The 13,132-nt window shown below is 41.0% G+C and overlaps 1 protein-coding gene across 1 annotated transcript in view; it reads left to right on the top strand.

Moving 5' to 3' along the window:
* Positions 1-13,132, top strand: part of LHX5 (LIM homeobox 5) — a 32,655-nt gene that overhangs the window by 5,259 nt on the left and 14,264 nt on the right. Inside the window, exon 3 of the mRNA XM_069964115.1 lies at positions 8,460-8,737. Within this exon, the coding sequence (XP_069820216.1) occupies positions 8,460-8,737 (278 nt within the window). The remainder of the gene's footprint in view (positions 1-8,459; positions 8,738-13,132) is intronic.

Raw genomic sequence — 13,132 nt, 5'->3', positions numbered from 1 at the left:
TATAGGTGGTTATGCTGGGATATAGGTAGATATGCTAGGCTATAGGTGGTTATACACGGCTATAGGTGGTTATGCTGGGATATAGGTAGATATGCTAGGCTATAGGTGGCTATACAGGGCTATAGGTGGTTATGCTGGGATATAGGTAGATATGCTAGGCTATAGGTGGCTATACAGGGCTATAGGTGGTTATGCTGGGATATAGGTAGATATGCTAGGCTATAGGTGGCTATACAGGGCTATAGGTGGTTATGCTGGCATATAGGTAGATATGCTAGGCTATAGGTGGCTATACACGGCTATAGGTAGTTATGCTAGGATAACCACCTATATGCTAGGCTATAGGTGGTTATGCTAGGCTATTTTTACTTTAAGTCTGTTTCTTCTATTATGTCTCCTTGCCTATACTTATGGCGCTGGTCTCCATAGAATTATACTTACCACTGGCTAAATCAAGCCAACTACCATTTTGCCGAGGTGTTAAATAGCTGAATATCCTTAGTGTAGTATAAACACTGTCACTTCCTCTTCTGTGGATAATCCTTCATCCATTTTATTGAAATATAGACTTTCCATAGGGAATTTCTGACCATATGTCCATATGTGATACCCTCTTCATCATTTTTCCCACTGGACTTCAGATTGTTATATACTGTATGAATTATATGCATTTGATTACAAACCACAGGAAATGTCCAGGTAAACACAGCTCCAAGCTGACCTAGCTGGGAAACAATCATCATCCCAGTATTTCTTACAGTATAACAAGCAGAGAAGCTGAAGCTCAGAGCAGTCACATTGTAACATCTCTGATACATAGGCAGAATACTGAATGTAGGGGAGAGATAATGGTATTCCATCTACACCACAATTGTCACAAATTGTAAGACACCAATCTGCCTTCACTAATTCGATTTAGTTCTTCCACCATCATCAGTGAAGACTATTATGTTACATTCCTTGTTGGGCCTGGCAGATTAATGGGATGGAGTCCCCTCTTTTCTATTGTGCTCTGATCAATCAAACAAGCAAAGCAACTACACTGGCTGCATGTTTGGTCTGTTATTTATTTATTTATTTATTTATTTATTTCTATTTGTTTTTCCATAGACACATTGTCAGTTATGGATGTAGCGGTTACAATAATATTTTAAAAAAATACATATTACATGAATATTTTAAATCTAATCATCCCCATTTAACCATCAATTTTTTTTTTTATAATTATTTTGCTTATGACATTGAAAAAAGCAATTGACCATTTCATAGATCCATTTTATCTGTATGGATGCAAGTGACTCAAACAACCCCCCCCCCCCCCCCAAAAAAAAAATAATAAAAAAAATAATAATAATAATATCAAAACAGTAATATCATGCAAAAAGGAAGGCAATGAGGGTGACAAATGTGACAAAATAAACAAGAAAGAAGGGCACAAAACAAATCCAGAAGGAAGGATACACAAAAACAACAACAAAAAATCCCTAGGGCCCTATGGCCTACAGCTAAGAGGAGAAAAAGTGAGATTTATAGGTCTGGCAATGAATAGTAATACTCAGAGTGATTTGACTTGCAGAGAGGGGATACTTGTTGTTTTAAAAAGCATAAGGCATGAGAAGTTTTGAAAACTCCCCATTAGGTGTTGTTTCTTAAATCAGTATCATGTCTCTAAGTTTTAGACAGTTGAACCTGTTCTGAGATCAGAGTTAAGGAAGGCAGGCTGATTTTAATTTCCAATATTTACCAATATTAGTACGAAATTGTCCATCCAATAGGAGAAAATAAATAAATATTGCTGAAATATGAAATATGAAACATAATATAACATATTATAATAATTTCATGCTTTTAAATTAGTTTGGATAATAATAATAATAATAATAATAATAATAATAATAATAATAATAATAATATAATTGGTGAGCCATCCATAGGTTAGTTTCACACCTGTTTATGGTGGGTGCATTTTTGTGCCCATATTACAGCTGGGGGTCCTAAGCCAACTATGGATTTAATGACCTGAACTCACAGCATCCTAGGGATCTATGACCTTGTAAACTTAGGTTAGTTAACTTGTGGCCAGACCAGGACACGTGGTCATATTAATTAAAGTGCAATAGTGTACTCATATTATGCTCACGTAAAACTGGCATAATTCATGTCTGCTTTCATTTTGGTATAAAAAAACCCTCAAAAACTAGTATAGTGAGATGATACATATTATACATTAATTCTGAGGTTGTTTAAAGATGACCGATGACAATTGCTGACATATCAGTTTTAGGGTGCCTTCACACTAACCGTATCGCAGTAGAAAATCCGCTGCGAATCCGCAGCAGATCCGCAGCAGATTTAACTAAATGAATGAACACAACATCAAATCCGCACTTACAAATCTGCTGCGGATCCGCAGCGGATTTGACAGTGCGTATTTAATGCGGATTTTCTGCTGCGATACGGTAGGTGTGAAGGCACCCTTAGTAAATATTTGCATTAATAAAATATTCTGTTCCTCTGTTATTCCTCCAGGAATGCTATGAATAAATAGTCTATGGGGGGTTGGTCCTTACACAGTCTGCTGTCAGCTCTGATTGGACAAGGCCAGACTGTGTAGGGACACGCCCCCAACTGGTAACGCCCAGCTGTCAATTCATTTAAATATTTAGGAAGTTTAACAGAGGAAAGATACATGGCAGAGTTCTTAAAAAAAAAAAAAAAAAAAGTGCCCCAGCATTGTTACCTTATAAAGAATCTACTAAACTGACAGAAGAGGATACAGATTCTCCTTAAAGGGGTTATCCAGTGCTACAAAAACATGTCCACTTTCCCCCCTCTCTTGTCTCCAGTTCAGGTGTGGTTTGCAATTAAGCTCCATTTACTTCAATGGAGTTTGAAACCCCACCCAATCTGCAGACAAGAGAGGGGGAAAAGTGGCCATGTTTTTGTAGCCCTGGATAACCCTTTTAACTCTGCAACTAAGCCACTTTCCAGTGTTTTTTGGTACTATTTAATCTTTTTTTTTTTTTATTATAATTATATTATTGATAATAACAAAATTGATAAATACAGCATAATTGTAATACTGTAACTAAGAGATGAGCCATGTCTCTCTGTATATCTAGAAATGGGACAGACAACATGGCGATAGAAGAGGATCTGTATATAAAATTGGTTTTCCTGGTTAGGCACACTCTCAGAACAATATAGTAACTTTTTAACGTATGTTTTTTTTTTGTTTTTTTTTCCTTTTTGTCCATAGTTTTTTTGTTGTATTAAAGAGAGCTGTCCAGACATGCAAGGACATGCCAAATATTTCATAGGTACGTGTAGTCTGTAAGCCTATTCTACGTTCAAAGGTAACGCTGTTAGAGCCATAAAGGCAAGTAATGGGACAATATTATTACAGTGATTCATTGATTGTGACACAGATGTTTACAGATCTATGAAACACTGAGCATCATTTTAATATAATCCTGTAGGTGTTGTTACATGGGAAACAGCTACAGGTCTTATATTTTAATCTCCTCCTAATATCTCATTACAATCAGCCAAATCCCATAACCTCCAGTGTCCCCACCAGCCAGAATCCAGTATTCCTTATACTATTAGATTGTAAGCTCTTCTAAGCAGGGCCTTTAGCGCCCACTGTGTTTTCTATATTACATTATTACACTGTTTATGTTGCTTTGACAAATTTTATTACTGTAGACACAGTCTGTGGATGTGGAACGCAAACCAAAATGCATGTGCTTGCATCTATTCAGTAAGGATCTGTGTACATCTGTGTGTGCTGGATTGAGAAAATAGGAAAAAAAAAAACTGATATCATGTTATGCATCGGTTCTCCAGTCAGTCTGGAAAGAAGCTGTGAGCCTTGGCTTGTATCTCTTATTATATGAAGGACAGCGCTGCAGAATATGTTGGTGCATCATAGAGAATAAGTCATTGGCTCGCATATTAATTACAATCATTTTATTACCCGACTGGTTCGGAAGAATTAAATATAATTTTATATCGACCAGGATTTTCTGTGTCTCTTGTTTGGGTCTGGCTGTTTAGACTTATGTATTTTCTTTATATTCCAATGGAATGTCAAGTTCCATTATGTTGTAGAAACCTAGAATGTATACAGCCAAAGATAGAATCCTCCATACCCTCTTTTTTCTATACAAGGTTTAATTGCTTATGTACCTTGTATACTATCTGCCAATTGGAAGGGTAGGTGCACATCCCCATGTCCGGCACTGCTGACATTCCATGTACAATACTGTTTATGAAAGCCATACGGACAATGGATGCCATTCATCTTACAATAATAACAACCTCTGTTTCTATAACACGCCAACATGTTATACAATCGGGGATGCGCTAAACAAATATAAGGACACTTATTGTGAAAGCTATAGAAATTCTACCATAATAAAACAAAAACAAGACCTTGACCGTTTGAGCTTACAATCTAAATAGGATGTGGCATAATAGGTAAAAAAAAATGGCCGTTTTTGTCATTATGATTGGTCAGGTATTACTTTGGTATGATTGAAAATAGAAGGAAAATAGGGAAACTATAGGAATAAGTTGCGTACGGGGGGCATGGTTACATGCCACATATATTCTTGGTCCCAATGTTCCATTTACATTCATACTTGCGCTGCGAAATCTGTTGGCGCTATACAAATAAATATTATTAATATTGTTTCTTGTATTTGGTAGATAAGACTATTTGGTAGAGAAAACCTAACTATATTCCCAATTGTATACGTAACAATTCCCATAATATTGTTAACTGTATATTTAGGTATGCGGCCCAGAACCAGTGTTGTGTTTCTTAGGCGTCCTTTTGACATGCATATGAGGACCCCATTCACATGGATGAATGGACTAGCATGGGACTATGCATGAAAATAGGGGGATGTTACATTGTGAAATTTCAAGTGTAACAGTATCCAGTCTTTACAAAGTGCTAGTGCTTACACCACCTATGCTAATACCGCTTGCATTTAGTGACCTTTTATATGTTAAATAACACTCAGGATGAATTACTAATGGATTCATTGAAACATAACCTAAATTCACTGGAATATCAATGTACACTTTGTCTTAAAATGTAAATGGTTCTTAGGTGTACATATAGCGTATAAGCATATATCAACCAACCAGATGTTCCTATCATAATAAGGTGAGATGTTATAATAAAATAGGGAAGCCAACCTCAACTTGTAGCTGTTTGTTGGAAGCCCAGGTGGAAGCCGGAAGCAAGATGGGTCCTTCCAAAGCTTTGGTTAAGAATAACCATTGATTCCCAACTCTTGTAGGTACCTTCTGGCCTAGAAGGCTGGAGGAGCAGCTCATGAATATCGCGGACTACTGAGCGTGTGCTTGCTCTGTGTTTTCTCAGTGATTAACATCAGTTTTGACAGATGCGTAGTGCCAGCAAAGAAAAGTAGGACCGCATTTTACTCTGGCTCCGTCACCAGGCTTATGTTGTGTCCTCGTAACAATTCCATATATACAAAACACAGCAAACATTTTGAAATCACACATAGAGGATTTCCATCCATCTTTTTTTATTTCAAAGTACATACACAAATAACAGACATGACACAAGATCTTATATACCAGCTAGCCTTCATGGAACATGCCTCAAATAATTAAAAGCAAAGTATTGTAACTAATAGCCTATGTTTTTCTAGATCAATTATTGGAAATAAATATGGAATTACCTTGTAGTTTACATTTGTTAAACAAATCCCAGTAAAAGTTTAAGGCTATGTTCCCACTATGGGATCATAGCGGGGGAAGGCGTCTGTCTCTTAATATTGAAGGCCGCACATAAAGACCAGAAATATTATGTGCGGCCGTCAATGTTACAAGATGGCCGCCTCCCCCCCAATATGATCCCGTAGTGGAAACATAGCCTAAAGATGCTAAAAAGTCTGTAGTTAAAAGAGAAAGCAGTTGCTTTACTGGGCTCAGACTTAACTAGTGGAAGGAAAACATGGCCCCAAACACAAGAGTATTACCAAATGGTGAAGGGGACAAATGTTAAGCCTTGCTATTGTGCAACAAAATATTAGGTCCCCCTTACTATAGTCAATATGGTGTTCCATAGGTTATGTTCACATGGTGTAAAATATTGGCCACCATTTTAATTTAATACAACGTCGGTTGTTTTTAGTCTTCAATGATCTCCATTAAAGTGTCTATGGAAAGAACGGCCGTTGATTCACACAATGTATAAAATGTTGGCGCTGTTTAGAGCAGCCATCAAATTATTGTCTGTGTTATAAACTCATGGCCATTATCGAACGAACAGCTGCCATTATTTTACATTGCTCACACAAAGATTTTTTTTTCACTGTCTCTTTAATTAAAGTCAATGGTCATTTTAAAATTAGCCCCCCCCAAAAGGGCCATCATCAACCTGAACTAGAATAATGTATCAACAGTATTGAAGGCCGAATAGTACGTTAAACGTCGGCCGTTATTTGATATTCAAAACTTGTGTGAACCTAGCCTTACTCAGTTCTTTCCTTGCTCACAGTGCCCATGTCTTGAGCCTCCCCTCAGCAACCAGCCCATCCTTTCTAACTCTGCCGACACCACACTAGGCCCGCCTGCTTTCATTAAACCATTTATGCTCCTGTCAACTCAGTGTGGAGAAGGCTCAGCTCAATAGCCATCACAGCATTTAAACAGTTCTGGCATATGTTATTGATGGTCCATTGCTTCGATTGGCACCCCCACAATGTAATAACTATGGAGGAACAACCGGTTGTCACAGATTAACTGATAGAGTCTGCCTATGGTAAACTCTATCAGTAGAGAACTGATCCAATAGAATAGATCATTACAAAGGATATGCATTGCACTGATCTACATAGGAAATGTAATGATTGGTTAAAATAGGCCTCTAGATGGGCTAAAATAGGGTAAAAAATGTTTTTAAATATGGAAAAAGCCCATAATAATAATTCAAATCAAACCCCCTCCCATTGTTATAAGTAGTTTACCACGGGCCGCGACCATCCTCTTTACTCTGCCTCTTCTACTGCCGTGGACGCCGCATCCCTGGTGTTGAGGTACGGGTCGGTCTGCAGTCTGGCCCCCCACCGATTCCTTACCCCCTTGGATCCTCTGTGTCCCTACCCATTAAAGCGTTCCTGCCTGTACCCTGTCCATTGCTGTGTTCCCTGCTTACATCTGTCTTCGTTGCTTGCTGTTGCACCTCACCCACCACCGCAAGCAAGCCAAACCAGCAGTAGTGACCTGGGGGTCTCCTGCGGCAGCAAGCCCAACCTGCCTTGTGGCGGGCTCTGGTGAAGACCAGCGGCCCCTCAGGCTCAGTTACCTGGTGCATCTCTCTCCATCACTTACCATGGCCCAGTGGATCCACATCCTTAACGTTACACCCATTTTTCAACAAAAAACCCTAAACTTTATATATTCATAATTGCTACATGCATAATCATTGAAACTATTAAGATATAATGCTCCCGATCCCTTGGACAGCTTTCTCATTCCATTAATAGACAATAGCATGGAATAGGGATGATGAAGTATGCTTTTTAAGAGGATAATGCAACTTGACTTAAAACAGCGTTGAAGCTTCTTACCAGGAAAGTCATATCCCCTCAACGACATTTGTGGTGGAAATAAAAAAAAAAACAAGGCTTTACCATGTAAGGGTGTGTTCACACTTAGTAAAGTAGGCGGAATTCCGCTCGCCTGCCTTTGTGTGTCAGTGGGATGCCTTGTGCTCCTCCGCTCTCCTACACTCTCCATTTAAAGAATTGACAAGTAAATTTTTTAAGCGGAGAGCAGCAGAGTGCGGAGGCGCACAAGGCATCCGACTGACACACTGAGGCAGGCGAGATTCTGAGTGGAGTCCGTGGCGGGGGGCTCCGCCATGGAATTCCGCCTCAACTTTCCACTGGTCTTCAAGTAAGTTGGAAGCAGCTTGATGTAGAATATTGTTTATATTGGTGAACCCCATTTCTCAAGCCCGTGATTAAGACCATCGTGAAAACAAGAGGAGGAGAAACAAAGCTCTATAATCTTTTGTTATTGTTGATGTAAATTGCTTGTTTTGTCCTTTTTTCATCAACTTTGACTGATTTCATAATTTTCCAGTTATTTTAAGGATTGGGGGGGGGGTCATAAAACCAGAATATTGGACTTTTAAACAATGCATTGTTTTATGTGGTATCTGTGATTTGTGTATTTGCTATGAAGTCACACTGCTGAGTGAACATCCTGTCTGTGCAGGGATTCTATATTCTAGCTGATGGAACAATCCTTATGACTTCCTAGAGTCGTAATGCATTTTATGTCTTGTTTCTTTATGTCTTGAGCTTCCTTAAAGATTTAACGTCTGTTCCTGATCCCATATGGACAAATACATAATTCTAGATCGCTAAACGTATGAGTTGTATAACAGCGTGTTCTCTGTTTCCTAGTGTCCTCTTGTACAGACAGAAGTCTATCTCCAGATCTTCAAGATCCAATCCAGGATGAAAGTAAAGAGACAGATCATTCCACCTCCTCTGATAAAGAGACTGCCAACAATGAGAATGAGGAGCAAAATTCTGGTACCAAAAGGAGAGGACCTAGGACCACCATTAAAGCAAAGCAACTAGAGACCCTCAAGGCAGCATTTGCAGCAACTCCAAAACCAACAAGGCACATTCGAGAACAGTTAGCACAGGAAACAGGGCTCAACATGCGGGTGATTCAGGTAAATCATTAGGGAATCCTTACTATTTCCTTCAGCCTTTAATAACGTGTATTATTCTCTGGGGGACATGCTTAGGATGTGTTATTATTATTACTTTTCTCCATGTATTTGTTCTTGGCATTTGGATGATTGCATGGAATAGTCTTCTGATTATAAAGTGGAAAATGTCTATTAGTAGAAATGAGCGCAAGTCCGATCGTTTGCCATTTGATTACTGGTGGCTGAAAAAGTTGGATGCAGCCCTAGGGAGTCTGGGAAAATGTGGATACAGCCATAGGCTTTACAGGTACCAGAGGCTGTATAGGTACATCTATGACTCCTTGTATACTGTAGGTACAGCCAAGACTCCCTGTATAGGTACAGCCAGGACTCCCTGTATAGGTACAGCCAGGACTCCCTGTATAGTTACAGCCAGGACTCCCTGTATAGTTACAGCCAGGACTCCCTGTATAGGTACAGCCAGGACTCCCTGTATAGGTAAAGCTAGGACTCCCTGTATAGGTACAGCCAGGACTCCCTGTATAGTTACAGCCAGGACTCCCTGTATAGGTACAGCCAGGACTCACTGACTCCCTGTATAGTTACAGCCAGGACTCCCTGTATAGGTACAGCCAGGACTCCCTGTATAGGTACAACCAGGACTCCCTGTATAGGTACAGCCAGGACTCCCTGTATAGGTACAGCCAGGACTCCCTGTATAGGTACAGCCAGGACTCCCTGTATAGGTACAGGCAGGACTCCCTGTATAGGTACAGCCAGGACTTCCTGTATAGGTATAGCCAGGACTCCCTGTATAGGTACAGCCAGGACTCCCTGTATAGGTACAGCCAGGACTCCCTCTATAGTTACAGCCAGGACTCCCTGTATAGGTACAGCCAGGACTCACTGACTCCCTGTATAGTTACAGCCAGGACTCCCTGTATAGTTACAGCCAGGACTCCCTGTATAGTTACAGCCAGGACTCCCTGCATAGCTACAGCCAGGACTCCCTGTGTAGTTACAGCCAGGACTCCCTGTATAGGTACAGCCAGGACTCCCTGTATAGGTACAGCCAGGACTCCCTGTATAGTTAAAGCCAGGACTCCCTGTATAGTTACAGCCAGGACTCCCTGTATAGTTACAGCCAGGACTCCCTGTATAGTTACAGCCAGGACTCCCTGCATAGCTACAGCCAGGACTCCCTGTATAGGTACAGCCAGGACTCCCTGTGTAGTAACAGCCAGGACTCCCTGTATAGGTACAGCCAAAACTCCCTGTATAGTTACAGCCAGGACTCCCTGTATAGTTACAGCCAGGACTCCCTGTATAGGTACAGCCAGGACTCCCTGCATAGGTACAGCCAGGACTCCCTGTATAGGTACAGCCAGGACTCCCTGTATAGGTGCAGCTATGACTCCCTGTATAGGTGCAGCCAGGACTCCCTGCATAGGTACAGTCAGGACTCCCTGTATAGTTACAGCCAGGACTCCCTGTATAGGTGCAGCTATGACTCCCTGTATAGGTACAGCCAGGACTCCCTGTATAGGTACAGCCAGGACTCCCTGTATAGGTGCAGCTATGACTCCCTGTATAGGTACAGCCAGGACTCCCTGTATAGGTACAGCCAGGACTCCCTGCATAGGTACAGCCAGGACTCCCTGTATAGGTACAGTCAGGACTCCCTGTATAGTTACAGCCAGGACTCCCTGTTAGGGACAGCCAGGACTCCCTGTTAGGGACAGCCAGGACTCCCTGTTAGGGACAGCCAGGACTCCCTGTATAGGTACAGTCAGGACTCCCTGTATAGTTACAGCCAGGACTCCCTGTATAGGTGCAGCTATGACTCCCTGTATAGGTACAGCCAGGACTCCCTGTATAGGTACAGCCAGGACTCCCTGTATAGGTGCAGCTATGACTCCCTGTATAGGTACAGCCAGGACTCCCTGTATAGGTACAGCCAGGACTCCCTGCATAGGTACAGCCAGGACTCCCTGTATAGGTACAGTCAGGACTCCCTGTATAGTTACAGCCAGGACTCCCTGTTAGGGACAGCCAGGACTCCCTGTTAGGGACAGCCAGGACTCCCTGTTAGGGACAGCCAGGACTCCCTGTATAGGTACAGTCAGGACTCCCTGTATAGTTACAGCCAGGACTCCCTGTATAGGTGCAGCTATGACTCCCTGTATAGGTACTCTGTACTTTGGTTTATCCAGAATTTTTTTATTATTATTTTTTAACAATTTTTTAGGGTTAAATGAAAAAAATAAAGATAATCTGGCTGCCTGCAACTACCTGAAAGGGGCAGCTTAAAAGTTTATTGAATACTGATTTATCATTCATTGTAATGTATACCCAGTTTCGGGGAATCTTACCTTCAGTATCACAAAAATGGCACTGTAACTGCTACAACATTGTATTATGAAATTAACTAGGATTTTTAATTGAGGTGTTAAAGAGTAGATCACTTAAAGGGGTTATCCAGAATTAGAAAAACATGACTACTTTCTCCTATGACTCTTGTCTCCAGTTTGGGTGCAGGTTTTGCAACTTAAAGGGGTTATCCAGCACTACAAAAAAAATGGCCGCTTTCTTCCAGAGACAGCACTGCTCTTGACTCCAGTTTCTGTGGGGTTTGCGCCACTTAGTTCCATTGAAGTGAATGGAGCTTAATTGCAAACACACCTGACCTGGAGACAAGAGTCATGTTGTTTCTGGAAGCAAGTGGCCATGTTTTTGTAGCGCTGGACAACCCCTTTAATTCCACTGAAGTGAATGGAGCTTAATTGCAAACCACACCTGAACTGGAGTTGTGTTACCTCTGGGAGAAAGCGGGCATGTTTTACTAATGCTGGATAACCCCTTCAAAATCTATGCGGCATGTCTTGTGGTATTTGGCAAGTTGTTGGGATTTGTGGCAATGTCAATAATATAATATAGTGGTCAGGCTCGATATGTGATACAGCGTACACACAATTGACCATCTCGAGGCTCTGATGCAGCTATTCAAACTTGTAGGCCATAACATAGAGCAGGGGTAGGGAACCTTGGCTTTCCAGCTGTTGCAAAACTACAACTCCCATCATGCCTGGACAGCCAAAGCTTTAGTCAAGGGAGCCAAGGTTCCCTATCCCTGACATACTGTAGAAGATGGAGCCGCAGCTGCTAGTATCCGACTCCCTGAGGTTTCATATATTTGTGTTACATTTTCTTTCTGTCTGCATAAAACATTAAATAATTAAATATGGTAGATTTATGGTCTATAGATAGAGTCCCCTGTCACAGTACCTTCATGGTCTTTAGCAATGCTTTCATTTCCTCTTCCCCTATAAAGTCCTTTAGGATGGTGAAATCCTTGTATCCTACACACCCATATCATAAGGAGTAGATATAGATATACCACACTTTGCATGTATATTAGCATTGTCTGTTCCTGTTCATAGTTGTGCTTTTACCACCAATGGAATATTATTAGCAATGAGCGAAGCAGGCGGAAATGCGTTTCGCAAGCTTTGCAAATTTTTGGTCAATATTAAGATTCGGTCGCGAACTGAATCTTAAGGTATTTCATTAAAACAGGCAAAACTGTAGTAGCTACAATACTGGGATTATGACAGAATGGTGAATTTTTTAAAGCATGTTCTTGTAAAAATGTAAAAAATTGGAAAATCCCGAAAATCATCCAATTTCTGCCATTCCTCTCTGTCCCTATATCTCTCTGTTAGTCTCTCCTTGCTCTGCTGTAACTGCCTGCTGCCATCCTGCTCTCTCCTCCACACACAGCCGACTGGCCGCCTCCAATACTGCCTTATATAGAGGGGGAGGTGCTGACATCACAAAGGGGCCTGCAGCTGATTGGATAGGCCCTAGGGTTAATCCCTTTATCCCACCCAGTGATGCTCCAGACAGCATGTACGGCCGCCATTTTGTTTAGTTTTTTTAACTCCTTAATAAATTGTTGGAAATTCGCTCATCTGACGTTGGCATTTAGCCCATATGAGCCACAGGCATTAGGGCATAATTGTTGTGTAATATCAGTGGCCAGACAAAATCAACCCAAAGAAAGAATGCTCTTTTTTGACCTATTATTTTATTCTCTTTATATAAATCAATGTAACTCTTCCAATTTTTTTAGATGATGATATATTATTATGTAGGTTACATGACTGATAAGATAGCCAGGTGCTTGTCCTGATGGGTCCATGTCAATGTTCAATATACACCATTATGAAAATGACCTTGGACGGGTTAATTGCATTCCATACACCATACACTTTGGCCTTTTTCCATTACAAGCATAGACTTTCAGTGCATCCTACAGCTGTACAAGTCTATTTTCCTTTCAGCTTGATCCTGAGTACTGTGATGATTTAAAGTCACATAGAATAGGGTCCAGTAATAGCCCCCCCCCCCCTCCAA

This window comes from Dendropsophus ebraccatus, chromosome 3, assembly GCF_027789765.1.
Source record: "Dendropsophus ebraccatus isolate aDenEbr1 chromosome 3, aDenEbr1.pat, whole genome shotgun sequence".
Taxonomy (NCBI): domain Eukaryota; kingdom Metazoa; phylum Chordata; class Amphibia; order Anura; family Hylidae; genus Dendropsophus; species Dendropsophus ebraccatus.
The sequence above is the reverse complement of the archived record's forward strand: the minus strand, read 5'-3'. Positions and strand labels throughout refer to the sequence as shown.